The 27,389-nt window shown below is 34.7% G+C and overlaps 2 protein-coding genes across 2 annotated transcripts in view; one reads left to right on the forward strand and one right to left on the reverse strand.

The window, feature by feature from the left end:
* Nep2 (M13 family metallopeptidase neprilysin 2) overlaps positions 1-21,795 on the forward strand; it is a 35,181-nt gene extending 13,386 nt beyond the window's left edge. The window contains exons 3-16 of the mRNA XM_013324037.1: positions 5,868-6,001; positions 10,433-10,540; positions 11,378-11,623; positions 13,818-14,029; positions 14,383-14,559; positions 16,846-16,931; positions 17,345-17,450; positions 17,616-17,800; positions 18,074-18,314; positions 18,503-18,671; positions 19,493-19,611; positions 19,840-19,971; positions 20,417-20,557; positions 20,907-21,795. Of these exons, the coding sequence (XP_013179491.1) occupies positions 5,868-6,001; positions 10,433-10,540; positions 11,378-11,623; positions 13,818-14,029; positions 14,383-14,559; positions 16,846-16,931; positions 17,345-17,450; positions 17,616-17,800; positions 18,074-18,314; positions 18,503-18,671; positions 19,493-19,611; positions 19,840-19,971; positions 20,417-20,557; positions 20,907-21,107 (2,257 nt within the window). The 3' untranslated portion in view covers positions 21,108-21,795. The remainder of the gene's footprint in view (positions 1-5,867; positions 6,002-10,432; positions 10,541-11,377; positions 11,624-13,817; positions 14,030-14,382; positions 14,560-16,845; positions 16,932-17,344; positions 17,451-17,615; positions 17,801-18,073; positions 18,315-18,502; positions 18,672-19,492; positions 19,612-19,839; positions 19,972-20,416; positions 20,558-20,906) is intronic.
* A 3,889-nt stretch (positions 21,796-25,684) lies between these two features.
* The window catches only part of Neurl4 (neuralized E3 ubiquitin protein ligase 4), a 13,123-nt gene continuing 11,418 nt past the window's right edge, over positions 25,685-27,389 (reverse strand). The window contains exons 29-32 of the mRNA XM_013323556.1: positions 26,928-27,386; positions 26,646-26,820; positions 26,494-26,553; positions 25,685-26,341 (exon numbers count right to left, since the gene is read on the reverse strand). Coding sequence (XP_013179010.1) covers positions 26,245-26,341; positions 26,494-26,553; positions 26,646-26,820; positions 26,928-27,386 — 791 coding nt within the window. The 3' untranslated portion in view covers positions 25,685-26,244. The remainder of the gene's footprint in view (positions 26,342-26,493; positions 26,554-26,645; positions 26,821-26,927; positions 27,387-27,389) is intronic.

Raw genomic sequence — 27,389 nt, forward strand, 5'->3', positions numbered from 1 at the left:
CTTAGCCTTAGAGCAGACGACAAGAATTCGCTGGATGCGGAGAACCGCATTTTGTGGAAGGAATCAGGAAAGAGCTATGACCTGCAGTGGCCCTACACAAGTTTGAGTAATCTGTTTCCTCGTTTGAAATCTTCCTTACAAAACGTAAAATTTCTCACCAATGTCTCATAACGAATTGTATGGAATATTAAGTAAAATAAGTTGCAATGCTTAAGTAATAGCCAGCAGGTTGTTCGTAAGCATTACATGGTTTGTGCCTAGCGCTGCTTGCGTAACCGCAGCCGACCACTAATAGCACTAACTTGTATCCTTGTCTGTGTGTTTGTGTGCATAGAATACGTCATTGCACTCACGCACACGATAATGTTTTTTAAATATAATAATGTTTTTACTCACATATAGATATTTTTATATTAATTACTAGAAAAACTGAAATAATAAAAACTAGATCTATTTATTTTTAGAATAGTTGTCGCCCGCGAATCCGTCCGCGCGTAATTAAAATAAAACATAATAATTAGCCTGTGTTCTTCCAGACTATGTTCTACATCTATGCAAAGTTACAGCGAGATCCATTCAGCGGTTTATTGTATATATAATTTTTTATATACATAGATTTTAGAAGCAAAATTAGCAAAATTAAATTATGCCCAGTGGTATAGGACTATTTAGAGGAAAAGGGCAGTACTAAAGTGAACTCTGGCTACTCTGCACTTTTAACATTTAAATTTAAAGAAAAAAAAACACTTATTTTATTTAATCACTTTCAATCCTTACGATAACATTACAAAATAATGTCATAGAAAAAAATCATGTTTGACGTATGAAGTTATACAGTTGATGACGTCATCAAGTTGTCACGTGATTCGTCGTAATTCATAAATGCCTAGTTACTAAAAACTGGACAAATCATGGCCACCCTAATCGCTCAGCTTTTGCACCTTTATCTAGCTTATAGAAAATGTAATAGACGATGAGAAGATTAAATGAAACCAAACGAATACAGTAAAACTTGTCAGTATTCCCTCATCTCGTTCAGATAAAAGCTATTATTCCAGGAGCTCGCAGAATGCGAAACTGTAATAATAATAGAGGACGTTGCAGGAGCTTAATAAAATCTCGCTTTTGCAGTGGGCTTCATATTGCTAGTTCAAAGCATACAGTGCAACTTTGTTTATTTAAAGAGAATAAATAGAATTTATGTTATATATACAAGTTTTCCGGCGATGGAAACTGAAAAACATACAACAGTCACTCCATTTTTTACAAAAAACAAAAGAGGTTTAAAGAGAAAATGCTCTCATTCCGTTCACATAATGGAGGTAAATGGAGATAGATAGGAAGAGCGGCTTTTGTTGGTTACATAAACTAACGTATCGGATATCTTTCAGCGCGTTCCAGATCACTCGATCATTTAATTCCAGATAAACCTTTTACTTATTTGCCACCATTTATATAAAGAAATGTAAAGAAGTGAAAATGCGCTTTCTATAACATTTGTATAGAAATAACGGTAAACTAACGTACATATGTCACAAGAGGGCCGGTTTGCGACCACATTAGAGTTTTTGCTGTCGCGCAAAAAATATAGAACACAAGTTACGGTGCGGTACCGTTTTGTATGCGCTATACTGACTAGGTACATACTATGGTCTCGATAGGTGAATTGTGTCCCAGTAAATTGTAACCCGTTACACTTGATAGACATGGTTAACAACGATTTTATAATTAGATATCTCATATATAAAATTATATTGTCACGTATAGCTACTACACTCCTCCGAAACTGCTTGATTGATTTTTATATACATATTCAGTACGTCTAACAATCGGCTACTATCTAGTAAAAACTAGATAGAGTTTAAAAAAACCCGCGCGGACGGAGTCACGGGACACAGGTAGTTATCTATAAAAATACTATAATGAATAGCAGTTACGGTTATTCATAATGATTAAAAACCTGATTTGTCGGAACTCGTAAAATGTTTTTAATACCGATTAAGATCTACTCACCCACTTAATTGACCTTGAGAATGAAATTAACACAAGCGTTATAAAAAAGTGTGAACATATTTATTAGATTTACATCGAAGTGTCCTGTCTATATCGTTAACGGTCCGCTCTGACCCAGGAGGCGAGCGGGTTCAATGAACTCGATACTCAATGCCTTATGATGTGTATTCCTTAAGTTATTCTTCACGATTAAGCGTAACCGGTCACCGAGTACCGTAAAGTCCGTGCCCGCTTTTATCTTAATCTATTGATACTTGGCTGTCAACTATATTTCGTTATCGTAAAGGAAAACAAACAGCCAGCATCAAATATAAAAAGTAAAATCCAAAACACCGAGAATTTCAAAAACATTTTTTTTAACATAATCTCAAAATAACCAGTTACAAATTGATTATATATACGGACTAACGATCACGTGGTCATAGGTTCGTATCCATCAATCGACTTATTGATCGAAACGAATACCTCACCAGAGTAGTTTTAGTTAAAAGAAAGTTTTATCTAGTCTAATTTTAAAAAGGTTTATTTATTTTGTTATAAATTAATATCTATTAACTAACATGGTACATCAACGTAATTAAACAGAAAAACTAAATATTAAGCACTCTAAAAGTTTGGCTTGTGGGTAAAAGCGTTAGTAAAGTAGTAGCATTCATCATGATATTAATTTTATTAAAAAAAACTCTGCACTTTGAATCAATCCCCGTGCTATGTAAAGTTCAAATCGATGCAATGAAGTGACCATTTAGCTATTTTTTGTCACCATTGTGCCTATTCATACTCTTCATATCAAACGGTTTTTTAGGACATAAAACTTCGTCATCAAAAGTGGTTTCGTGGTTTACCCACCTTTGATGCACAAATTCAATATAATTCATCATATGATACTCAACTGGGAAATTCCCTTGATATTGACCAATGTATTATTAATAATTCAGTAATTTGATAACTTACTCATTACTCCAACGTGACCTTTACAATATTTAAAGAAATGACTAAGTAAATGGGAAAAACAGAATGTCTTCTCGTAGCCGTAACAATATTGTCTCTTGATAACACTGATTACATATACATAAGTATATAATTAATATATGACATCTCTAATCAGGGCCTGTTATAACATCTCCGGCGCCCTGGGCGAGATTTTTGTGGCGCCCCCTTTTTTGGTATCGGGGGAAATCTTCCTTCGACAGGGTAGCTTACGAAGCACCGAAGGCTCCACTTTACGAACGACTCTGGCGCCAGCGAAGCTCCCTTAAGCGCAGTGCCCTAGGTGGTCGCTACGTACCCTAACGCTGCTACTGGCTCCAATACATATAAATTCTCTTAAAGTGTATGACTATCATTGAAGTGGTGTTCGCAAGCTGTATCAATTAGCAAGTAGCAATTCAGAATCTATAACTTCCACAAAGTCAAATAAACCACAATTTCTTACGAAATTCATGAAAGAGAAATGGAAAATATGTAAACTCGGGCGCAGAAGAAATGGGGTACCATTGTTAGATGGCATCTCTGACCTATGATTTACCTGTAAAAAATAAACTTTTTAGTATTAGTGCAAACTCACAACCATCTTATATAATATAATATATTAAATATAGTGAATATTGAAGCATAAATAATTTTAAAAACTCCATATCAAATTAAATTCCTAGTAATTTTTAACGTGGCGTGCATTTTAAGGCAATTTGTTGTTTTCCTAGTAGCTGTTGAGATAAGGGCATATCTAAATGCCGTCAGAGAAAGTGGCCCTATGGAAACGAGTCCAGAGTTGCATCGTCAATGGTTCATCGACCCAGACCCTGAAGCTTGGCTCACATCGGCCGAATTAAATCATAATCTCTAAATAAAAACAAATAATCGTTAAGAAAAACGTTAAAATAAAAGTATCATTTCACAAAATCAACAATCAAATTACTATTTGTTCTGAATGGTGTCTTCCTTGAAAGAAAAAAGGTCGTAAAAAGTTTGTAAACCATTGATTTCCATTGCCAAAAAACTGATGCAAATACATCATCATCATCATCATCAGCTCACTAAACATCCCCACTGAGGGGCTCGGAGCCTATCCTAAGTTAAGGATGATTAGGCTATAGTAAACCACGCTGGCCAAGTGCGGGTTGGTTGACTTCACACATATCTTTGAATTACTTCTCAGATATGTGCAGGTTGCATCACGATATTTTCCTTCACCGTAAGAACGTCGGATAAGTGTACATATGTAAATCGGAAATCGAAAAACACATTGGTACATGGCGGGAGTCGAACCCAGGACCTGCAGATTGCAAGTCAAGTGCTTTACCGCTGAGCCACCGACGCTCTCAATGCAAATACATAATATTGAAATTATATTCGCTTACAAACTAAGTTTGTCCTGGTCTTTATCCTTTTATAATAACCACACTACTAAAATATGTGACTCAATTTTAAACAGAAAAATCTCAATTTTGGGATGTAATTTATATTAGGTTATTAAATCTGTTCACTCAAATAAGGTATAAAAGCGTGATAGCATTTGTATGTCGTTATCGTACGCCGCGGAGCGTGAACAGAGTAATGTGTTGTGTATTAATGTTCTTGTGGTAACAAAACGTTATTTCTATTTGTAGACGTTGCGCCAAAACGCGCGTGATTTAGGTAAAAATTAATAAAGTTCTTTTAACTCGTGTTTAACACAGAGATTTGTAAACAAAGCGAAAATGGAACCCTGAATTTAGTCTAAATTTTATGGCATCCTATTTTTGTAAGTGACGTCATTTTTTCCATTTAAAACCTTACAAATGTATATAATCTTTGTACTTATTTTAAACACAAAAGCTCGATTTGCTAAAGAAATAGCCATGATATTAATAATTTTATTGTTTATTTACGACGTGATATGAAGTTATGATTTTAAAATGAGTTCAAACTGGCGAGAAGAGAAATGCGTGGACAAGCGAGCGAATAATAAATAAAGAATATTAATAATATTAGTAAAGCGAAAAATTATGTTTATTATAATTCTAGAGTACAAAATATTGACCTACTAGATTACATTTGAAATGAATAGCTGGCAACTTTATTACCAATATACATATTTCAAACAGTAAAGAGGTTAGAATTAAAAAAAATACTGTTATTTTTAAATAAACTATGACACAAGTTTTTAAAATACAGTTAGGTGTGATAACATCTGCCGTGGCCTACTAGTACCACAATGTTTTGATTTGACTTTATAATTGTGTCAGAAATTGATGTCATCGAAACTGGTCGATTATTTATTGAACACGGTTTTTGATCTTGAATATACGTCGCCAGAGTGCGTCCCTCTCCCCACAATTCTGAGACGAATCGAAGCAACGCGCAAATCCAATAAGCATTACAAATTGGAAATTTAGAAGCAATTTACTTGTGTTCACAATAAAGATTTGCTTTCATCGCTGCCTCTATATTAAATTACATTAATACTAATAACATTATATTAATTTTGTTCGTAAATAACTGTAATATCCATTCATCTCGCTAAAATTATTGTCAAAGTTCATTTTTTTTTAAATTTAGGATCTAAACCTGTTGCATCATCCTGCCAAAGATTAATAAAGCTATTCAGTGTTGTAGAAAGTCATAGAGGCATACAAACGTTTGTTTTTTTTTATTTTAAATTCTCTCTTTAGTCTATGGCTCCTCACTCTTGGACGTTGAGTTAATGTAAGGATAATTGTCCTGCTGGCTTTATATACGATTAAAATGTAATCTTAAATGCCTTAATAATATAGTGCCTTAGTGTAGATTAAGTAAGCAATGTATAATTTTAAAAAAGAAATAAGATGCTCTTAGTCACGTATATGTAACTAATTGATTGTATTTATTTTTAGGCCTTCGTTTTGGGCTCGGAGGACGCTGTTGGAGAAGCGTCTAATCGTTGCCAGCGTGGTCATCTCTATAATGGCCATCGCGTTCCTCCTCGCCTTCCTAGCCGCCATCTACGTGCGTTCTAATAGAATCAACTGTAAGTATACCGCTCTACAAGCTTTATAGATGCTCGCTATTATTTTATAAAGTTAAAACTAGCACTTCACTACGATCCTACCCGACATTAAGTTGTGATGTGGTGTTAAGGTGTGGGGAGTATAGCCATGAGCGCTATCCTTCCATATGCCGATTTCACCCAGTGCGCATTCATGCACTCCTTAATCACGAGCCGACATAAAGTTTGAATCTTATTATACATACGTATTAAAGTAGTTAAAATTGCCTCACGTGTTTCGTCATATTAATTATTATGTGCCATAAAACATTTTTTATGGAAAAAGAGGCTGTAGTGCAATTGATTATATGAAAGTTTAAATGTTTACAAAAATTCTCACGTAAAAACAACTATATACAGTAGTTTACATTTTAAAAACTACGTAAATGACACAAAAATCAAATAGACAAATTTCAAGATAGCTTTTTTTTTACTTAATTTATTACAAGATTGCTTCTATTTCTAAGAAATCAGTTCATGTTTACGAAATTTCAGTTTTTTTGATTAGCGCAGTTTCAATATCTTGTTAATCTGTAGATAATTTATCTATATCAAAAATTTATTTGCTCTATGTAGCTTTTCAAGCAGGTAACTAGGATTTAACGTCTTATTCGATTGTTATACAGTCAGATTTTTTAAGTAATAAATCGTGTTATTAATTTAAGATTAATTTTAGATTTATTGGTCTACTACCGAGCGACCTTGATAAATATTTGTTGTTAAACTTATATTTGTATTGTTTTGTTTTTAACTGCGTTTATCGTATGCGTGGTGTGTACACTCACAGCCGGTCACAAGTGACCGCGGCACTACCATTGAATACGCAATTAGAGAAAATTTCATCGCGAATCGTGAACTAAATGGAGATAAGAAAAGGTCGTGCTCCACCGCAATGTACTATTCTATTCGGGAGGCGTCTCATTAAGTTATACAATCTTCAATATCATAGATAACTAGATACTAGATTCAGCCCGTGGTGAGACGCGCGATTATTTATTTCAGATTTGAGACTATTTATTTTGCTTCATTGTTGGGAAGTTATGAATGTTGAGTTGTCTATACCAGTATGTCAGGTGTTCAGTTATTTAATTCATTTATTCATCTAACTACGTCTTCTAAATTGATTCATGATAGTCGTTTGTTCCCTTAAATCCCGCTTAATCATTAAGCGGTTAAAGGCGCACCTTAGTGTGGAATTGTTCCGAGATAGCTTTATGCGACTGTTTAAATCACCATTAAATTACTCTGAGACCAACAATAAGGATAACAAAGAAAATTTTCCATTTACAAACGAAAATTATTGACTGTATAACTATAAGATCTTTAAAAGGGTTTCTCAAACAAAAACAGGTATTTAAATTAACTTATAACTAAAGGTGAATCAAGGCCGGTCATGTTAAAACGTGATAGCAATCACAAGGACTGCGAATTTTATAAATACATTAACTAGGTAGTCATCAAAGGTAAAATAATTTTGAGGTACAGTCGCAAATGTTCGCAGTGTGCCACTTTAAAATCGACAATCGTTTGAAGTACACCTTGAAACGATATTGATCAATGTTACAAAAATTGCGTATACACAAAACAGTAATCTTGTACAGTCCAGGTTATAGCATTTATAATTTGTTAGCACTATAATTGCTGTAATAAAAGACAGTTTTTAAGTGCAAGATGCAAGGTTTACGATTCTGTAGCTGGGACACCGCGAACATATTCGACTGTACATCATGTGGATTCCATACTCGTCGTCTTTACCCGTTTATAAGATTTACGCGCAGTTACTTTATCGTAAGTTTAATGACCTTCGCATAAAGTTTATACAGAATCAATGCACGTGACCGAAATAACTATTGCGGATCAGGTATTAAAGTATTTTCAAGTAAAAACAGAGGATTGTAATACAGGTAGATATATTATTGTTAATCTAAATATATGTATGAGGGTCCCTGCTGGGTCTAGCAGTGGATGAACAAATTTTAGAGAAACCAGACTCTAGCAACTGCCAATTAATGATATTACTTGATAGGCCCTGAATAATTATTTGAAGTAAGGAATTTTTATTAATCTCTTAATTAGATCGATCTCTCCTTTCTCTTAATTAAAGGAAGTCAATATCTGCGTGTATCCTGTTCTAGTTAATTGTGAAGCTGCTCAGTGTCCCGATCACATCCTGTAGTTTATACAGGATGTTAAGGCAAATAACTCTAACATGGATCTAGAAAAGAAAAAAAAATATTGAGTTGATAAACTAGTATAAACCTAATTATTTTTACTAACGAAATATATCGATTAATTAATTTTATAAAAAAATAAACCAAAGTACTTTTAACCAAACGACAACATAATTTTAAGTTAAAAACGGCCACATTGCTTCGGAAATATAAGAAGTGTTCAAATATATAACGAATAAACGGATATTATGTTAAAATAACAAACACCAACAGAGTTTAATTGTGAATGTTAATTAGCACAAAAAAATATTGCCTGAACTGGAAATCGAATCAAGGGCTAGCACTAACAATCACCTACCTGTTGTTATTTACGTACGCGCGGTAGCCGATTCAATTACAAGTTAGGACTGTTGTACACGGACTGTAGTATTTTTACCCTCGATTGTAAATTACGGGCTGTGTTAGATGAAACCAATCTATAAAAAAAGCTGTCAAAATAGGTTCAGTTAGTTTACAGGGGATCACAATGGAACTTACATAATAGGCGTATATATGTACATATGCGTAAAAACATTACTGTTCTGAGTCAGTAGGCTAATTATTATTTTCGCGACTGCGACTATTGCAAGTTGCAGGTATCGAATACTCGAGTCTGAACGTGTACAGCGACCCTTATTACAGCAGCCAACGCACGTCTCGGTCGTGACCGTTTCGCTACAGTTAAGTAAGGCGTTAGGAAACGAAATCAGTGCACGAAAATCGAGAGTGTAATATCCAATCTGTTTGGAACGAGTTTTTGTTAATATACTTGCAAATCGAAAGGTAATTGTCGCTCGTTTACGAGATTTAAATGGCGCACGGATGTTTGCGTCACACCTCTTATAATATTACGTAAACAGTTACGTTTACTATGCAATGTAGGACTCAATATTAGAAGAAATACTACTTAAGAACTAGAACTAACTAAGTTATATAGAAAAGTGTTTTCACACTAAGCATAACCCATAATGTTCGTACGAATGAAAAACTTATATGAGATGAATTTTGTTATCACTTTTGGTACAACAATATATTAATAATGTATATACGATTACGTGAAAAGATAGAAAACTCAATTTATTAGAAAGTGTTACAATTTGCATTGTCTTGACATACTTACGAAATACATTATCTGATAAAAGTAATAAATGTCCTCCCACACTGGCCGTTGTTTGGAGTTTAACGACCATACACTTACAAGCACCAAAAAACCTTTGACCTCGACATGAACTTGGCCCCATCTCATTTTTCCTGTAACAGTCGACCCTGTAACATCGCCTACGTGTTTGTTTACACTGGACATGTTAAATGTGCTAACTACAGCATTGTTACACCAAACTGCGTAACTATGTAACCGTGGTCCACTGCTGAAATAATCCCAATGAAATCCCTCTCTTACAAAATAGAGATTCTAATATTTTAGCAAGTTCCAACATTGGAATCTTCAGCATTAAAACTTTATGATACTAGGTGTCGCCCGAGACTCTATCCTCGCGGAATTATAATTAGTAGACTACGTCTTCCAGGCTGTCTATTACAAATTTCAGCGAGATTCATGCCGTTCTGGAGATACCTGTTAACAAAGATCCATCCATCAACCCTTTAGTATTCCTAAGATCGAATTCACATCAAAGGACCATTTGAATGTTTACTACTGTTACGTCCATTCGTAAACTTGTCTCTAGTCTGAATAGTAAACATAATAGTAATGAACAAAATATACGAGGAAATGATTCGTCGAATCGAAGCGATCAATTCATCAAACAGTTTAAACGACGGCCTCGGTGTAGTCGCGACGAGGTCGTAGCAACACTTCTGCGACGCTTTTTATTTGCACATCATATTTCCCTTATACGTACATATATTATTGTACATTAAAATAAATCGGACATGATTTACCTGCATATATTATGTGTGATAATATTTTTAGAAAGGCTTTTTATACCTTCAAATTCTCTTAGTATTGTTACCTTTTTATGTTATCAATGTACTAAACTACCTAAAAACACGTAACGAATCTAATATAAATTACTTTCCTTACCTTATTTCTTATAAAGTTTGTTTAATGGTAAATATTTTTTTCGTGATAAACATTTGAACATTCATTATTAGTAATTTAAAGTATCAATTTTTTCGCTTTTTTTATTATTTTGATTTTGTATCTGTTTTTTTTTGTTTTGCTTATTTTAATAATTTATTATAGACTTGCCACAAACTAGTGAAATGAGACTTTCTTCCCCTCAATCCATGCCGCCCGCAGTTTATGGATCGGATTACGAGATATGCTACACACCGGGATGTATACATACAGGTATGATTTTATTTACTAATATATAACATATGATTACACAAACACACGCTCGCTTGACTTAAAATGTATGCGGTCTTACGAAAGAGACATCACCAGTATAGCATCATCAGATTCGAACCAAGATATAGATGTAAAAACTGTATTTTTCATTAAATTTTTCAAAATTTTGTTAGATAATTGACATCACATGACATGACATCATCAGCTCACTAAACGTCCCCACCGAGGGGCTCGGAGCCTACCCTAAGTTAAGGGTGATTAGGCCATAGTCAACCACGCTGGCCAAGTGCGGGTTGGTTGACTTCACACGTATCTTTGAATTTCTTCTCAGATATGTGCTGGTTGCATCACGATGTTTTCATTCACGATAAAAACGTCGGATAAATGTACATATGTAAATCGGAAATGGAAAAACACATTGGTACATGGCGGGATTCGAACCCAGGACCTGCAGATTGCAAGTCAAGTGCTTGACCACTGAGCCACCGATGCTCCGTTAGATCATTATTATTAACTAATTAAGGGATAACACTCGCGTATAAACATCCTGTGTCACTCACCCTAAAGATGGGTCCGCAACAACTCGGTGTCGTCAACGACTAATTAGTCGTGAGTGTATCATGTATCTATTAAATATTAATTTATGTTATTTTTAATAACAACAGATAATATTCTCCTTTGATTATTAACACGTGTAAATATCATTATTTTTAATTATATTTTCTTGTTTTAATTAATTCTATTTACATTAAGTCGTAGTGTTATGATTAATTTCAATAATATTGTGATTTATAATCTACAATAAAGATAATCTAAATAATCAATGTATTGTTATAGCATCGAAACTACTATCAAACATGGATCAAAGCGTGGACCCTTGCGATGACTTCTATAGCTTCTCTTGCGGTTCCTTCGAGAAGAACACTCGTATACCTGACGACAAATCCTCTGTCAATACATTCTCGATAATTACCGATGAACTACAAGAACAGATCCGAGCGCTGCTAGAAGAACCGATAACTAAAGACGAAGCGCATCCCTTCGTCCTTGCCAAGACTTTGTACAGGGCATGCATGAATAAATGTAAGTATTTCTTTGATAATAGATGTCCTATAGCCTATGTGTTCTTATTGACTATGTTCTACGTTTATGCCAAATTTCAGCGAGATCCATGCAGCCGTTCTGGACATACCTTCGAACAAACATCCATACATCATCAATCTAAACATTCGCATTTACAATATTAGTAAGATTCATAGTGACTAAACGTGGCCTTTGCAAGTAGCTAACCTTACGGTTATCTCTGTGTTTTTAAAGGAACTGAAAGAGATGACAATATGATTTTTTATTGAGTTCTTTCGTTACGAGCGATTTTTTGAAGTATGGGATCATTATAGCGCTTATTTTTTTATGTGCATCAAAATAAAAAAAATCATGAGTAAAACGTTATGTAAGAAAAACATAAAACTGTATTAAATTCATTGTTTGTTAGCAAACACACTTCAACACAAATATCTGTAGCGATTTTTTGATATTTTACGACCGTGACTCAACTCAGTGGCTGAATGAAAAAAAATAACCGGCCGCATAGACGCATCTACCAAATCTATTTACAACGTAACGAACTATTTTTATTAGAAAACTATTTTGATCTGTTTATTAACAACGGAATTTAAATATATGATAAAAAAAATAATGTGCAATTAAAATATAATGACAAGAATTTTAACTACATTTAAAAGTATTCGATTTTTTTATATCTATAAGTCTGCAGTAACAAAAAATCTACTTCAAGTTACATTGTGGGACATCCTGTATATGACAAATTAAAAATTTCATATAATAGGATTATTAATACAATAATAACTGTAATAATTACTTATTATTTATTAATGAATTATTCTCGGTTCGCGTGATTCTAATTTGTGTATTAATATTATTTGCACGCGTATTATTTACTTATGATATTGTCGGTTTTGGTTTACCTACATTTCCTAATTAACCTCACTATAGCTGTAACGAATGACCGCATTGGTTGTGTGAATTTTAAGCGGCTTATGAATAATGAATTTACGGACGGACCTCGATAAGTCCGCGCTGATTCGTTTATCTACTAGTAATTTTATCACACATATTATTTAATGTAGCTTTTATAACTTTGAATTACACATTAGTTTCATATTTTCTAAGATCTATACGTTGACTAAAATTTGACCTATTGGGTCGCGTGAAGTGTGTCAACATTCCTGGGTTTCCATATCTAAAAAAAACATGTTTTAAAACATGTTCTTATCTGAATTTTATAAAGAGAATGTTAGGTTCGCTTATGTGGGAATTTTTTGATATAATATTGTCTTACAATCTTACAATGGTTATTTTTTTTATTTACACCGTAGTGTAACTGGCTAGTTTTTTTTTATAATACGTTCATTGTAATGATATATATGATCCGTTCAATGAAGTCGTGTGCTCGTCTTGAAATTGTATTGATTCAGGCAACTCGCTTGGTCAAATCAATAAGCATTAGCACCAGTCAATAAAGCATGATTTTCCACGAGGGAAGTACACGGCGCAATGATGTGCAGTACTGCTATTGAACGCATCCGTGGTTAAACAGTTTCGACTGTGAGTACGCGTTAAAAATTAACGGCACTACACTGTCCTACTACACTCAATGTTCTGCCCTAGTGTGAAAGTACTCGACGCTGCATCATTCGATTAATTGGTAATGCCCAGTAGATGTCGTTGACTTACTAAGCTGTCATAAATGAATATCAAAGATTTTCCAAAATTGACTACTTCTTGACACAAGAGTCTGAAAAGATATGTTAAAGCGTAACAAATGTAAATACGCAATTTTTAGGATAACATATGTGATGGCTGTTTGATAATTACACGGGTCGTTACGTTACCTGCCGGAGGTGAAAGTGAGTGGGTGACGTCACTTCCGCAAACAATTCGCTCACATCGAGACTGCATAAGGCACGGAATCGAACCCGAGTCGTAAACTTACATATCCGTTGACCAAAATTAAATCATTATTTAAACAAAAGTAGGTTAAGAGTTCAAACTAATTGTTAAAACATATCGTTAAAAGAATAAAATCATCGTTGCCTGAAACATTATAGTGCATCGTAGGTAAAAAACTTCCACTCAAAATAAGTTTTGTTCGTACTTATTAGATTCAAATACACGAGGACCCATTTTAACCAGTTTATCGATGTCATTGTTATAAATATTCTATTGATAAGAGTACTAAGAAATGGTTGGATTGCAGCTGTGATTGAGGCACGAGGAGCGAAACCCCTGCTCGACATGATGAAGGGACTTGGCGGCTGGCCTGTGCTGGAAGGTGACAACTGGAACGAACGCGCCTTCGCCTGGGACGACTCCGTGTTCCGTTTCCGCACAGCTGGATACTCCGTCGACTATTTCTTAGACTTTTCCATCAGTGTCGACGTCAAGAACTCTACTAAGAGGATTATCGATGTAAGACTGGTGTTCTGATAATAACCTGTTACTATAGTTTAGCTATTTATGTTTTAAATTATGCAATAATTTATTATAGAATTGAGGCTGTCTGCTATAGTGTCTTCTTTTTTTTTTTTAAACTGTAAATTGTAATGCTTGGTGAGCGACGTTCGCTTAAATGCATGCAGGGTTGTCACATTTTACATAACGATCTTGAGAATGACTTGTTTTGTATATTGCTGAGCGAGTTTGCATTATGTGGTTGAACTATATTTTGCGAATGTTTTGTGCTAGCGTCAGCTTAGCGATTAATTTTGGTATTTTTATTATGTTGTAAGGCGTTTTTTCAACAATGATGTTGATCTGTGCAGTTGGATCAGGCGTCGCTAGGACTCAGCCGGGAGTATCTCAGTCACGGTTTCGATGACAAGCTGGTGCAAGCGTATTACGCTTACATGGTCGATATCTCAGTGCTGCTTGGTGCCGACAGGAAACGCGCCGAGACTGAACTCAGGGAGTCGCTCAATTTCGAAATCACACTCGCCAATGTGAGTATTATTTTAAACTAACTTTATTCCGCGACTCCATCCTCGCAGTCTTAAAAAAAGAACTTAGTAAGTAGCCTATGTGTTCTTCCAGACTATAGTCTACATCTGCGCCAAATTTAATCATGATCCGTTTAATCGTTCTGCAGGTACCTAACAAACATCCATCCATCAGTACATCATAACCGTCTTCGAAAACCAGTCAGTGTTTCTAATTCATTGTTTTCTTCAACCTAGACAATATACGCTTTATACTTATGTAAAATAACGATTGAAGTTATTAGATCGTTATTCATTGTATTTCACACTCACGGTCTCTATGTTGTGTATGATAAACTTATAACCAACTGTGTTACTTAAATACTTTCTTCCCTGCAACAACATAATCATAAACAATCCTATTATAAATAAGACTTGTTAGAAATTGTTTACAATACACGTGGAATATTCAATATAAAACTTCTTGCAATTTTTACGCAAGTTTTATACTTCTTTAAAAATTATTAACAAGATTTTTCCTAAGTATTTCCGAACAGGAAAGCGATAAAATCTGATACTTTGATCTCCATTACAATATGAATGAGTGCATATAATAAAGGTAACATAACTCGACCTAAACTTCGGGCAACATTTTAATTATCTGTCCGAAACAATCATTAAGATTTACGATTCGCGCTGTTTTATGACAAGGAAACATTTGTGACCGAGAGTAAAAGTTACTTCGGAACACACTGACCTAATTATATCAGATTGTTTCAATTGAATATTGAAACATCGTTAAATATATTCGGTATTTATTGACTTTGGGATAATTAATGATAAATCAATCATTAATGATAACTTTATATTTGAATTATGATGCTAATAAAATAATAACGGCTAACTCATGTCTAAACTTTTGATTCCGACGGAGGTCTATTTTTAATCTTTAAGTTACGACAATGATAACTGTCGTTAAACTATATTGAAACAATTTATGTATTTTGCGATAAAAGTTTTCTTATTCAAAAATCCAGTTTGAAAAGTGTAAGCAACTTGCTGCAAAAGTCAAACCCAGCATTTACTCTCGGGTATTCCCCAATCTATGTTCTGTTTGTTACTAATGTTTTTAGCACAATTGCATTTATTAGCATTTATTTAGCGAAATACAAAATCGTTTCCAAGACGAGAGTGTCACACTACTAACGCCATCTATTGTCCTAACAAAAAACTAGCAATATAAGAACTTACTATTTTACTATACAAGTTAATTACTAGGAGCACTATATTAAAGAACAAATTTAATTAATTTGAAGCTAAAAGGATCGGTTTTATTTTGTAAAATTAATTAAATTTTCCTTTGACAAAAATTTTCCCTCATTCATTTGACACAACGGCCGGCAGAAACCATTTCATAACGAGCATGTGAAGTGAGTAAAACAACAAAGAGAAATTTTACATCCAAATTCACACTGAAAATGGCAACTTTATTATTGTGATGCTTCATTTTGCTTTGTATGTTAAAATTATTGGCTGACGTCCAAAATGAATATATTGAACCGTGAATTCTTTATCATCGTTAATTAATATAAAATATTTGTAAAATACATCGCAAACATTGAAATTTAATTAAATGGCGGGATAATTAATTCAACGGGGACAAAGGGAACGGAAAAGCAACAGATTTCACAGAATCATTTTACATAATTATATTTTTATACGAAATTCACTGTGAAATTTAAAGTTTGAACAGAAATGTTTTTAAATTATTATAAACGTGAATAATAATAACACTTTCAGCCATAAATAATAAAATGTTTTTTATATGTACTTAGTTTGGACTTTCTGTTGAGTGCAGAATTACTATTCTGCCAAAGAGATGGCATACTAATCAGAACCTTTGCCTTTTTAATTATAAAAAAGGATAGATGTAAAGAGAGAGAAAAGCGCGGGAAGTGTGAACAACGAGATGTAGTCCCGAATAGCGTTCTGTGAAATAATATTGTAAATAATATAGACAGTTTTAGTGTAAGCATATGCGAGGAATAAAGGCATTTAGGCTGAAGTGCTGCTGTTTCAAAATCCGTCCAATCGTTACTTTCTTTGACCAAACTCTTTGTATAAGAAACATATTGTCATCTCTGTCATTATCTTTGTTAAAACAGAGATAACGATATTCTGTTTTATACAATGATTTTGGTTTCTAAAACCAAAGATAAGTTGCTGTACTTAAGAAGACGGTTTTTTTTGTACTGGTGGTTTTTAGTTACTGTGTTGGATTACATTTAGACAATATTATTTCTATTGTAGATTTCCTTGCCATTGGAGAAACGTCGTAACGCAACAGCTCTCTACAACCCAATGACTGTAACACAACTGCAAAAACGCTTCCCAAAGTAAGTAAAAAATAGAATGATAAAATAAAATAGATTAAAAAAATTTGGAAGAATGGCAAAATCTTGACATTTTATTCAAGTTGGAAGTCGAAATGATTGTTGATCTTTTTTTTTATAAAAGAAATTAATTAACCCAAATAATTAGGGATAAATGTAATCCGCCTTCGGAAATGTAAATCGAAGTTAAAACAGATCGCTAGTTTTAATTAATAATGAGACTAATTGGACAAAGGGTAAAAAGTAAAGGAAATATTTGTAACTTTTGAGAAATTTAAGGAATTGTTTTAGGGGTTATTTTTTAATATAGATTTAACTCATCTAAACCTTCAACCGAGCAATATTATTGATTAACAAATAAATTTTAACATTATTTTTAAGAATTCTGTTTTATATGAAGAATTTACTTTTGTTAGAGTGGATTGGATGAAATACATAAACCGCCTGCTGTCTCCTCACATCCATATTAACATGGACGAGGTCGTCATTGTCAACGTGCCCACCTACATCACAAGTCTAGAGGTATGTATTTATATTTATACGACTAGCCCTGGGTTTCTGAGCCCTAAATTTTCGTTTAAAACATATTGTTATCTCTGTTCTCTCAAGACGAAAGACAGGGATAACGATATATTTTATGCGGACTTATACCGGTGATAAATATTTTCACATGTTATATCTATATAGCAAATCCTGGAGAATACGCCTAAGCGCGTGCAGGCTAACTACGTGATGTGGCGTGTGGCGGGCGCCTCAATCTCTTACCTGACAGACGAACTGCGGCGTCGGCAACTTAGCTACGTCACCGCACTTTCCGGGAAGACGGAGCGCGAGAGTCGCTGGAAGGAGTGTGTTGATACCACCAGCATGAGGTAACCAAGACCTCACACTAAACCTCACAACACTCACATGTGAAACTCACAACACACGCATAATACAAACAATGAGTAGAGTAGTTCAGAAATTATTTATCAAGGAAATATTTTTACAACTACCTACACTAATTAAAAGATTTAGGACAAATAATTTTCATTTCAAGACGAAGAATAAAGTCTTTATATTTTGACTATTTTATTACGTTATAATTCGTCGTTGTTAATTACTAAATTCTTTGTGAACACCATTGAAATAATTAATATTTACAGCTTGTCAATATCTGTGGGCGCGTTATACATCCGTAAGTTTTTCGACGAGAACTCAAAGAAGAACGCATTGGAGATGGTTGAGGACATCAGGGAGCAGTTCCGCCGTACCTTGGAGGAGGTCGAATGGATGGACGATAAGACGCGCCGCGCCGCCCTCGCTAAAGCAGACGCGATGGCCGCACACATCGCATACCCTGACGAAATGCTTAGCGATGAAAAGCTATCAGAGTTCTATGATGGGGTAAGTTTTAGGGCCGACTTACACGAACTGCGTTAAGTCGGCGTGCTAACGTAAATTGCTGTCCGTGTATGGCATAACTACTGTCGATTATTTAAAGCAGTCCGTGTTTGTTGTCCCTTACAAAAATCGTTAATAACATATAAGTTAAGAAAACTTTACCTTGTGATTAATATTTGTGTTGTTTATAGTTGGTGATGTCTGAAGACAAGTTAATGGAGTCAGTGTTGAATCTGACGCTATTCGGCACCGACTATCTGTTCAAGAAGTTGAGACAGCCTGTCAATAAGACTGACTGGGTGACACACGGCAGACCCGCCATCGTCAACGCATTCTACTCTTCCATAGAGAACAGCATACGTTAGTATATTTATTTTATTATAATACATTGCATTAACAAAATATGAAATCGATAGTTTTATTTAATTAAATGTGTTTATCGCAGTTGGTAAGAGTTGACTTATCTCTTCCATTATTCTGGTGGATGGAAAGGAGTCAACTGAAAACCAAACCAGCTCAAACTGTTTAGGTTGTCCGTACATACGCTAAGCTGGCGCCTTTTGCCACACTTTTTTTTAAATTTTTTCTTATTAATTTCTGTGTATTTCTTTCTCCTGTATCTGTGTGGTAAAAAATCTTTTTTTAAGTCGTGTCTATTAGCAATAAAAAATTGCAGGTTAAAAAAGTTTGATTTAAATTTTTATTTCTTAATCTTATCTTATCTTTCTCGATGGGCCAGGATTTTAATGTTTTTTTGATATTGGTTGTTTTTTTAAATTTACTAATATTTCCTGTACCATTCCAATTAAGATCTAAGCTTGTGCTAGAACATGGTTTACGGCAATAGTCGAATGGCGGGATCCGAACCCCTGACCACGTGAACCAAAATCCGTTCCCTTAACCATTAGGCTATTGATACATGAACTGATGCGAGGCTGGTTGAGCTCGGCGGCCTCCCAATCCGGTAATAATAACGAAGTAACGGCCCGAGCCGAGGTTCCTGAGGGAGCCCTCGAGCTTAGTTACTCTTAAACGAGGTTTAGGCTAAGTGCCATCTGCGCTCGGCCACCTCAAGCCCGGTGAAGCTGTAAATGCCCCCTCAAGGCAAACAGTGGCAATCAGTCACAACAACAAAGCGAGGCTGGTTCTTCTAGAAGTTTCTAATTGCATACTTGTTTCAGAATTCCCTGCGGGCATCCTACAAGGAGCGTTCTTCTCAGCTTTACGACCTGCCTACATGAACTACGGCGCAATCGGCTTCGTCATAGGACACGAAATTACACACGGCTTCGATGACCAGGTCAATATTGTTATTCAATACAATACTACCGTACTCACAGTCATTAATCAGTTGCTAAGGGAAACTTTAAATGTCGATTTTTCATCTTGTCTAAGGATTTTTTTAATAACACTTAAAAATCTTCAATTTTCTAGTTTTAAGTGCTTTAATTCTAGACTTTATGTTTTTAATTATCAAAGAGTTTTTTCAGCCTCTTAAAATTGCTTGCTTATCTTTTCTTATCCTTAGGGTCGTCAATTCGATAAAGACGGTAACCTGGTGGACTGGTGGCAAGAGGAGACGAAGCAGAAATATCTGAAGAAAGCTAAATGCATCATCGATCAGTACTCAAATTATACTGTTGAAGAAGTTGGTCTCAAGGTAAATTACGGTGACTTAAAAGAAAAAAAATTCTCGTGTAATTTCTAATTTAACTAGCTTCAAAAGAGCATAAAAATCTATGCTAGAGATGTATGACTTCGCAGAATTAAAATAATATATATTAGTCTGCATTCTTCCAGACTATGTTTTACGTCAATTCAAAATTAAAGCTAAATCCATACAGCCGTTCTTGAGGCATCTAGCAACAAACATCCATCCATCTGTCCATACATCCAATTATTAGTATTTATAATATTAGTAATACTAGCTGTTGCATGCGACTCCGTCTGGACGGAAAAAAATAAACATAATTAATAGCTTATGTATTCTTCAATTATCCATACATCCAAATATTCGCATTTATAATATTAGTAAAATAAAATTATTACTACTAAATAATAATTGTACTGAGTTTATATTAACTATAACATTTCTTTGTCCACAGTTAAATGGTGTGAACACTCAGGGTGAGAACATAGCGGACAACGGCGGTATCAAGGGAGCTTACCATGCTTACGAGGCCTGGGTCAAGAGGCACGGCGAGGAGCCACGTCTTCCAGGATTAGAGAAATACACGCCCAAACAGGTTCAATAACATTATTTACACTAACTAGTTGAACATATACTCGTACATAACTAACATAGTTGACTAGATGGTATGAAAATTATAGTAAAGTGAAGGACGTCATTTTTAGGGTTCCGTAACTCATAGGAAAAAAACGGAACCCTAATAGGATCACTTTGTTGTCCATCCGTCTGCCTGTCACTTTTTCTTAAAAACGCGTGAAGGTATCAAGCTGGAATTTATTTTGTGTGATGAAGCCTTATAAGTTTTCTTTTTATAGTAAAAATTAATAAGTAATTAATTTTAAGGTGATTGATAATAATAATTATTAAACTAAGAAGTTAGTAAATTTTGTTTATTATATGTGCAGTTGTTCTGGCTGAGCGCTGCGAGCACGTGGTGCTCAGTATACCGCAAAGAAGCGATGAAGTTACGCATCACCACCGGCTTCCACGCACCAGGCCGCTTCCGTGTCCTCGGCCCTCTCTCCAACATGGAGGAATTCTCCCGCGACTACTCCTGCCCCCTCGGCTCGCCCATGAATCCAAAGATTAAATGCAAGGTTTGGTAGTTCACAGCCGACCCTCCCTCAGAGGGTACTAAAAAGAAAATTCCCAAAGCAAACAAGAAAACCATTTCATTGATAAATTCATTAAGAATACACAGCCAGTTCCTATCCTACCTTTATCCTCAGAATAACCATAAAGCAGAGCCTGCCAAGTCTACGACAACTCAGCCTCCGAAACCGACGAAAAAATATCGATGTCCTCCCCCACTCAGTATGAGGAAATCACCTAGCAATTACCCAGGTTGTTGAACAGATTTTCCCGAGACTTTCCTAAGAAAATTAATTTAGTGAAGTTATTTCGTGTTTTATATCATAATATCGAAACAATATTCTATAAATACATATGTAGTCATGCACTTTATATAATTACCTATATAAATAAAATATTGTGTGTATATATATAAAAAAAAATAGAAAAGTTAGAGGAGAAAGATTCATGTACATATCAAACGCACTTGTAAAAAAATAACTCAACTCTTTAATTTCGTGAAGCAAAATTCTGTACTGCATATAAATTGTCGATGTTTTATGATTTCAATTACATTCTACTTCGAAATAATAATAAATTTAAAATAAGATAAGTTTTTAAACTATTAGAAGTGTGCACAGTATCAAATAATCGGAAATATTTTGCCTTTAAAAAAAATAGACAAAGGCTTGTAAAAATACTTAACATTGTTCTTTATATTATTGTCATTCTAATTCATTATATAATACATATTAAAAAGATACATAAAATAAAAAAACAAAAATATATAAATAGAGTTCATTGTCCCTTAAATTTTGTGTAAATATACATTTATAACACTTATCCAGTTTACATTTAAAAAAAAAAACTAGACTACATAAAAGTATATAACATATTATCGGATATCCATTTAATTGATATATAATAATACAACGTAGGTAATAAAACATAATAAATACATAAATCGATTTCATAGTTACTCCATTATATCGCATATATGTAAGTAAAATGTAAATTACACTAGCTATCGCCCACGACTCCGTGCGCACAGAATTAAAAAATAAATTGTAGCTGGTTAGTAGTTAACTTACTTAAAATACATATAAAATTTCATAAAGATCAGTTAAGCCAGTTCAGATGAGTATAGGAGGAGGTAACTGATACGAGAATATTATATATAAGATTTGATGTGAAAATCCAATTATAAAATGAATTAACCGTATTAACTATATTAAAGTTCAAAATGCTATCAGTCTGTTGCTTTTGAAAGTAATGCGTTAATAGGAACGGTTCTGACATTTATATAGATCTTAATGTATAAATTAATTCAGCTTTTAGGATAGATAAAGTGGTAAAGAACATTTTAACCGTGTCAGTTGTCGCACAAATATTGTTGTCGCTGTTTTTCAAATGAATATGATAGAGATAGTGATATTTTAATTCAAATGTCCCGGCATTCGCACAGATAACATAAGTAGAATAATTCCGTGTTTCAAAATAACATATGAGGAATCTTTAGAGGAATTTTTTCTTGTAAATATTTATTTAATTATTTACATATATTATTAGTAATTAATTTTTGCTTATTTAAAATCAAATTGTTGTCGAGAATTTAATGTATTTATTAAAAAAAATAATACAATAAAAATAGAATGCTTTTAAACTGTACGTATTTTTTTTAATATTTGGTTTTGTGGAAACCCATTGAATATTTTCTTGTAATAAACTTAACTTAAATATATTCTAAGATATGATGAGTCGTTAGGAGATTTTTATTACAATTAAGTCTTTTAATTTATTAGAGTGTTGCCAATTTTGTTAATTAAAAAATCATTTTAATCAATGTAGAGTTAAAACTATGCTGTAATGCAAAAAAATCTTAAGCATACTTTTACTTAAAACCCATAAATTGCCTATAAATAATTAGTATATATAGTTTACAAACAAAGGTGGCCATACACGGTCGTCCAACTGCATTTTTAATGGCTACTGAAAACTGTGCTCCGTGTATGGCCTTAGAGCCATAGATTCAAATGATTTTGGCAAATAAATATTCAAAATTACATCTCATTATTAAACAAACTATAACACGTTCAAAAAGGTCTTGATAACATAATATACTCTATAGGTAATTTTTCATTGTAGTAGAATAATGTATTTTATAAGAATTGTATTTATAACCTGATCAGAAATATGAAAAATCCTCGCCATATTGCGGAAAAATTTGGAACTAATTTCATTGGGCACATTAGAAATGTTATAAAACTGATTAAAGTGCCCTCAGGTCAGGATTTTTATATTCTTGGTTAGATTATAGTTTGTGTTGTTCAGTCACCATCTTGTTTTGCATATTGGTAGTGATAATTTTATGTCATCTGTCTGTCCGTACAAAATCATCAGCCCTCATGCGCACGGGCGATTCTTTAACGCCGCGTTAAAATGGCGTTTCCGACTCTCGAGCCACGAACGCTTTAAAATCACTCTTGTTCCGTTTGCCGACGCTCAAAATGCAACACTGCGCGATAAAGCGGTGCTTTAAAAGCTCCACCGTATAACCAGACACATGAGTATGCGTCTATTTGAACGATTTTTAACGCGCGATAAAAAAACGCTCGTGCAAATAAAGGCGGTAAGGTTTTTTTCATACAACATAAGGTGAACTGATTGTACATTTGTACTCTTTTTTGAACACCGACATTAAATCATTTTTTTTATTAATTTGTGTTTCTATTTACTATAATTATTTACGCCCATGACCTTGGATCTTCAAGATATTTGATAAGATTAAAAATAAGGGGTTTCAGACTGTTTATATAAAAAAAACACACACACTGAATTCAAGAAATCTATTTATTATATTCTCAATATTGAGTTGTAAACACATGAGCACAAGGAAGTAACTCTGAGGCAGTGTACCGAACCAAAACAATACAGTAGCAAATATCAGACACAACCCTTTAATAAATATTATCAATATTAAATAAAAATACTCTACTAAAATATTTATTACTAATCTCGATGTTTTTGTTTTTAATTAGTTTCTAATTTTATAATTTTAAAAATCATATGATAAATTAAAAAAAAAAATATTCGAAATCGAAATAATATAATAAGAATTATTATTGAAATAAATCATTAAAGCAAATGAACACAATGAACATATTTAATTTAATTATCAATTTTGTCGCTGCCATAAATCACAGACAAAAAATCAACATGGCTTAAATAAAATAAAGCAGATTAGCACACAAAATAAAACTAACTTATTGCTACCCGACTGACAGAGGGTAACGGTTTTCGAGCGTATGTCTGTTTGTATTTATGTATGTAAATGTGTCAGCCTAGAGCCAAAACGGCTGAACCGATTTTGACAAGTGACGTTTCGATATATCGGCACAAAACATCGGACATGACATACAAAATTAAAAAAAAATAACATAAAAGAAAGACTTCAAATGTCACTCGCGATAACTCTTTTTCATTGTTAAACTTTTCTTTCGATGTCTTCGATTTAATAAAAAGTTTTATATACAATTCCAGTTTACTTAATTTGAATTTAAACTATTTTAAAACGCAAACAATAACGCTTTTTCATCTATAAGTGACTGTCAGTCAGGTTTTTTGTTTTTTAAATTAAAATTAAGTTCAATCTTTTTTTTAATTAAACCATAAATATGATAGTCACCTTGTTTGGCCTCGGAAAAATCAAAGCGTAGATCCTTTTTTTATACATATATAGCACTACATCATAAGCTGTATTATATGCAACAGTATGCAAATTAAAATGATATATCTACTAACACAAAAATAGACATTTCATAAAACATTTAAAAAAGAAGCGACAAAACGCATGCGCTGTATTTTGTCATCATGACAATAGATTTCCACTGGTGTGTTGCTTGTTTTAATACACCTAAAACCTCTTTTCAACTAGCGCGACTAATCATGAGATAAGGCTGTCACGACTATTTTTATGCTAATGGAAATAGTAACATTTCTTTTAGATAAAGCAGTTTCGCGCATACGATTTGTGAAAAAGTGGTTTAAATGTAGCATAGCTGAAATCTATTTTATCGCTTATTAACATATATAGATATAATATGAAAGTGCATTTGATTATTTCATACAATTTCAACCATTCGTAATTCCATTATATATTATATAAACCAAACTACTGCTACTTACGTATTGTTGTAACAATTCTCGAATATTATAATTATAAGTAACAAATACTATTTGATGGTAATATCAGATATGTAAGAGTAAAGTTTCAAATAGTTAGAATTACTTTATATAGAGAATTTATTTGGAATGTGTATTTATGTAAAATAAATATATATTTTGTTGTGTATTTTATTATTTAAGGTGCATTTTCAAAGATATTTTATTTTGGCTTTGAGTTTATGGAGATTTATGACGAAATTACATTTAAAAAAAACAATTATTCAAATATAAATATGTTATATATAGAAATAGTATATTTTCACATAGTATATAATAAATACATTCACAAATGACTACAAGGCAAAATTATTATTTAATTTCATCAAAAAAAAAATCGTAATTTTAAAACTTAAATTACATTTAAATATTGCAAATTATAACTAAAAAAATAAATACTTATAATTAATGTTTGGAATTACAACTACAAAGTAGAATAATACAGCCTCGTTGTTAAAAATGACAAATTACACGACTATCGTGACAATGTCATAAAAAAACATATAGTTCTGAGTAATATGTCATATAGTAACCTTGACATAATTTACGATAGGAACAAAATGGCAGTATGACATTTACGTAACCGCCATTTTGTATTTCAGATCGACGCCATAGCACCGTCCAATTGGAAACATTTAAACGTTGCTCAACTTACTGTCATTGATGTATATCTGTTGACAGTAGCAATGTTATAGTGCTAAGATTTGACACAAAATATATTTAATATAGAAAATGACAAGACAAGGACATGACGAGATATTGTCATTTGTAATATTGACAAGCCGTGTGTCAACTTTTTTACTTTTGTTTACAAGGCCAGATAAGTTTGTCACACTATACTTGAATTGTGACATTTATGACACTGGTCTACCGTTGACTGGTGTCAGTGACATCGGTTTACTTGCACCGAGATGTAGGGCCTAGACCCTCTCCCTGGCTGCCGGGGTTCTCTCACTCCTCTAGGGGGCATGGACTGTCGGCCGAGGTGGAGTGAGGCTTCAGATAGATGAGGACGGCCAGCATACAATCACTCTCCGGTGTCTTTCCCCTGCAATTGACGCGGAATGTTTAGAAAAATGGAATGTCAGACTATAGGTGAAAAGTTGTTAAGTGAGATCAACGAATGCGTTTAGAGCAAGAGGACGTGGCTTCTCTTGAGGAGAAGACAGAAAAAGGCGAGCGAGTCTTATAGTTACTTACTCGACATCTATCTCCAGGGCGAGCGCGGCGCGGTGCGGTTTGCCCTCTTCGTCGAACCATCTGAAAGGGAAATTTAAATTTTATCTTTATATCGTTTATCGGTGACGGTAGCGGTGTGCGTGGCGACGCGTGGCAGTGGTGTATATACTGACACGTCGTAGAGTGAGGCCGGCAGACGGGCGAGGGTGGGCGTGAGGGCGGAGGGGCGGCGAGGCCGGCGGGCGCGGGCGGGGCACGAGCGCACCGCCGCGAGGGCCGCGCGCGCCAACGGCCAGTACGCGCGCGCCGCCCCGCCCGCCGCGTCCGCTCGCTCGATGCGCACCCAGCCTGCACGCGCAAAAATTACAATTAACTTTACCGAATGAATATTTTTCAATATAGGCTCGCCCGCGTCACAAGTGGCGATCAGTATTCGACCGAAGAGATCGTCTCACCGGCCAGCGGGGGTCGCCCGTCGGGGCGGCAGGCGGCGCAGTGGCACTCGGCGCGGCCCCACGCGCATCCGCGTCGCAGCTCGGGGAGCGGCCGCAGCAAGGCGCGCCAGTAGTCGAGCGCGAGGGCGAGCCGGGCGCAGTCGCGGGCGCCGGCCGCTCTCTCCCACTCCGACGGCTCGCCCTCGCCGCCGCCGGCCCGCTCGAGGCCGAGCAGGGCGCTCAGGTAGGGCGAGTCCTCTGGCGTTAGCGCGTCCGGGGTGAGGTCGTCGCGGCGCGTCGAGTCGTCGACGGAGGAGGAGCGGTCCTCGGTGAGGTCGGGCAGGTTGCCGGTCTCCAGCGCGAGCGCGTCCACGATCTCGACGTCGAGGTCGTCAACCTCGCTCGCCTCCGGGTAGCGGTCGTTGTGGCGTATGTTAGTATCGCAGCGGTGCCGCTCGGCGAGGGGGTCGTCCGCGGAGGCCC

The sequence above is a fragment of the Papilio xuthus genome, unplaced genomic scaffold (genome assembly GCF_000836235.2).
Source record: "Papilio xuthus unplaced genomic scaffold, Pxut_1.1 DF825017.1, whole genome shotgun sequence".
Lineage (NCBI taxonomy): Eukaryota > Metazoa > Arthropoda > Insecta > Lepidoptera > Papilionidae > Papilio > Papilio xuthus.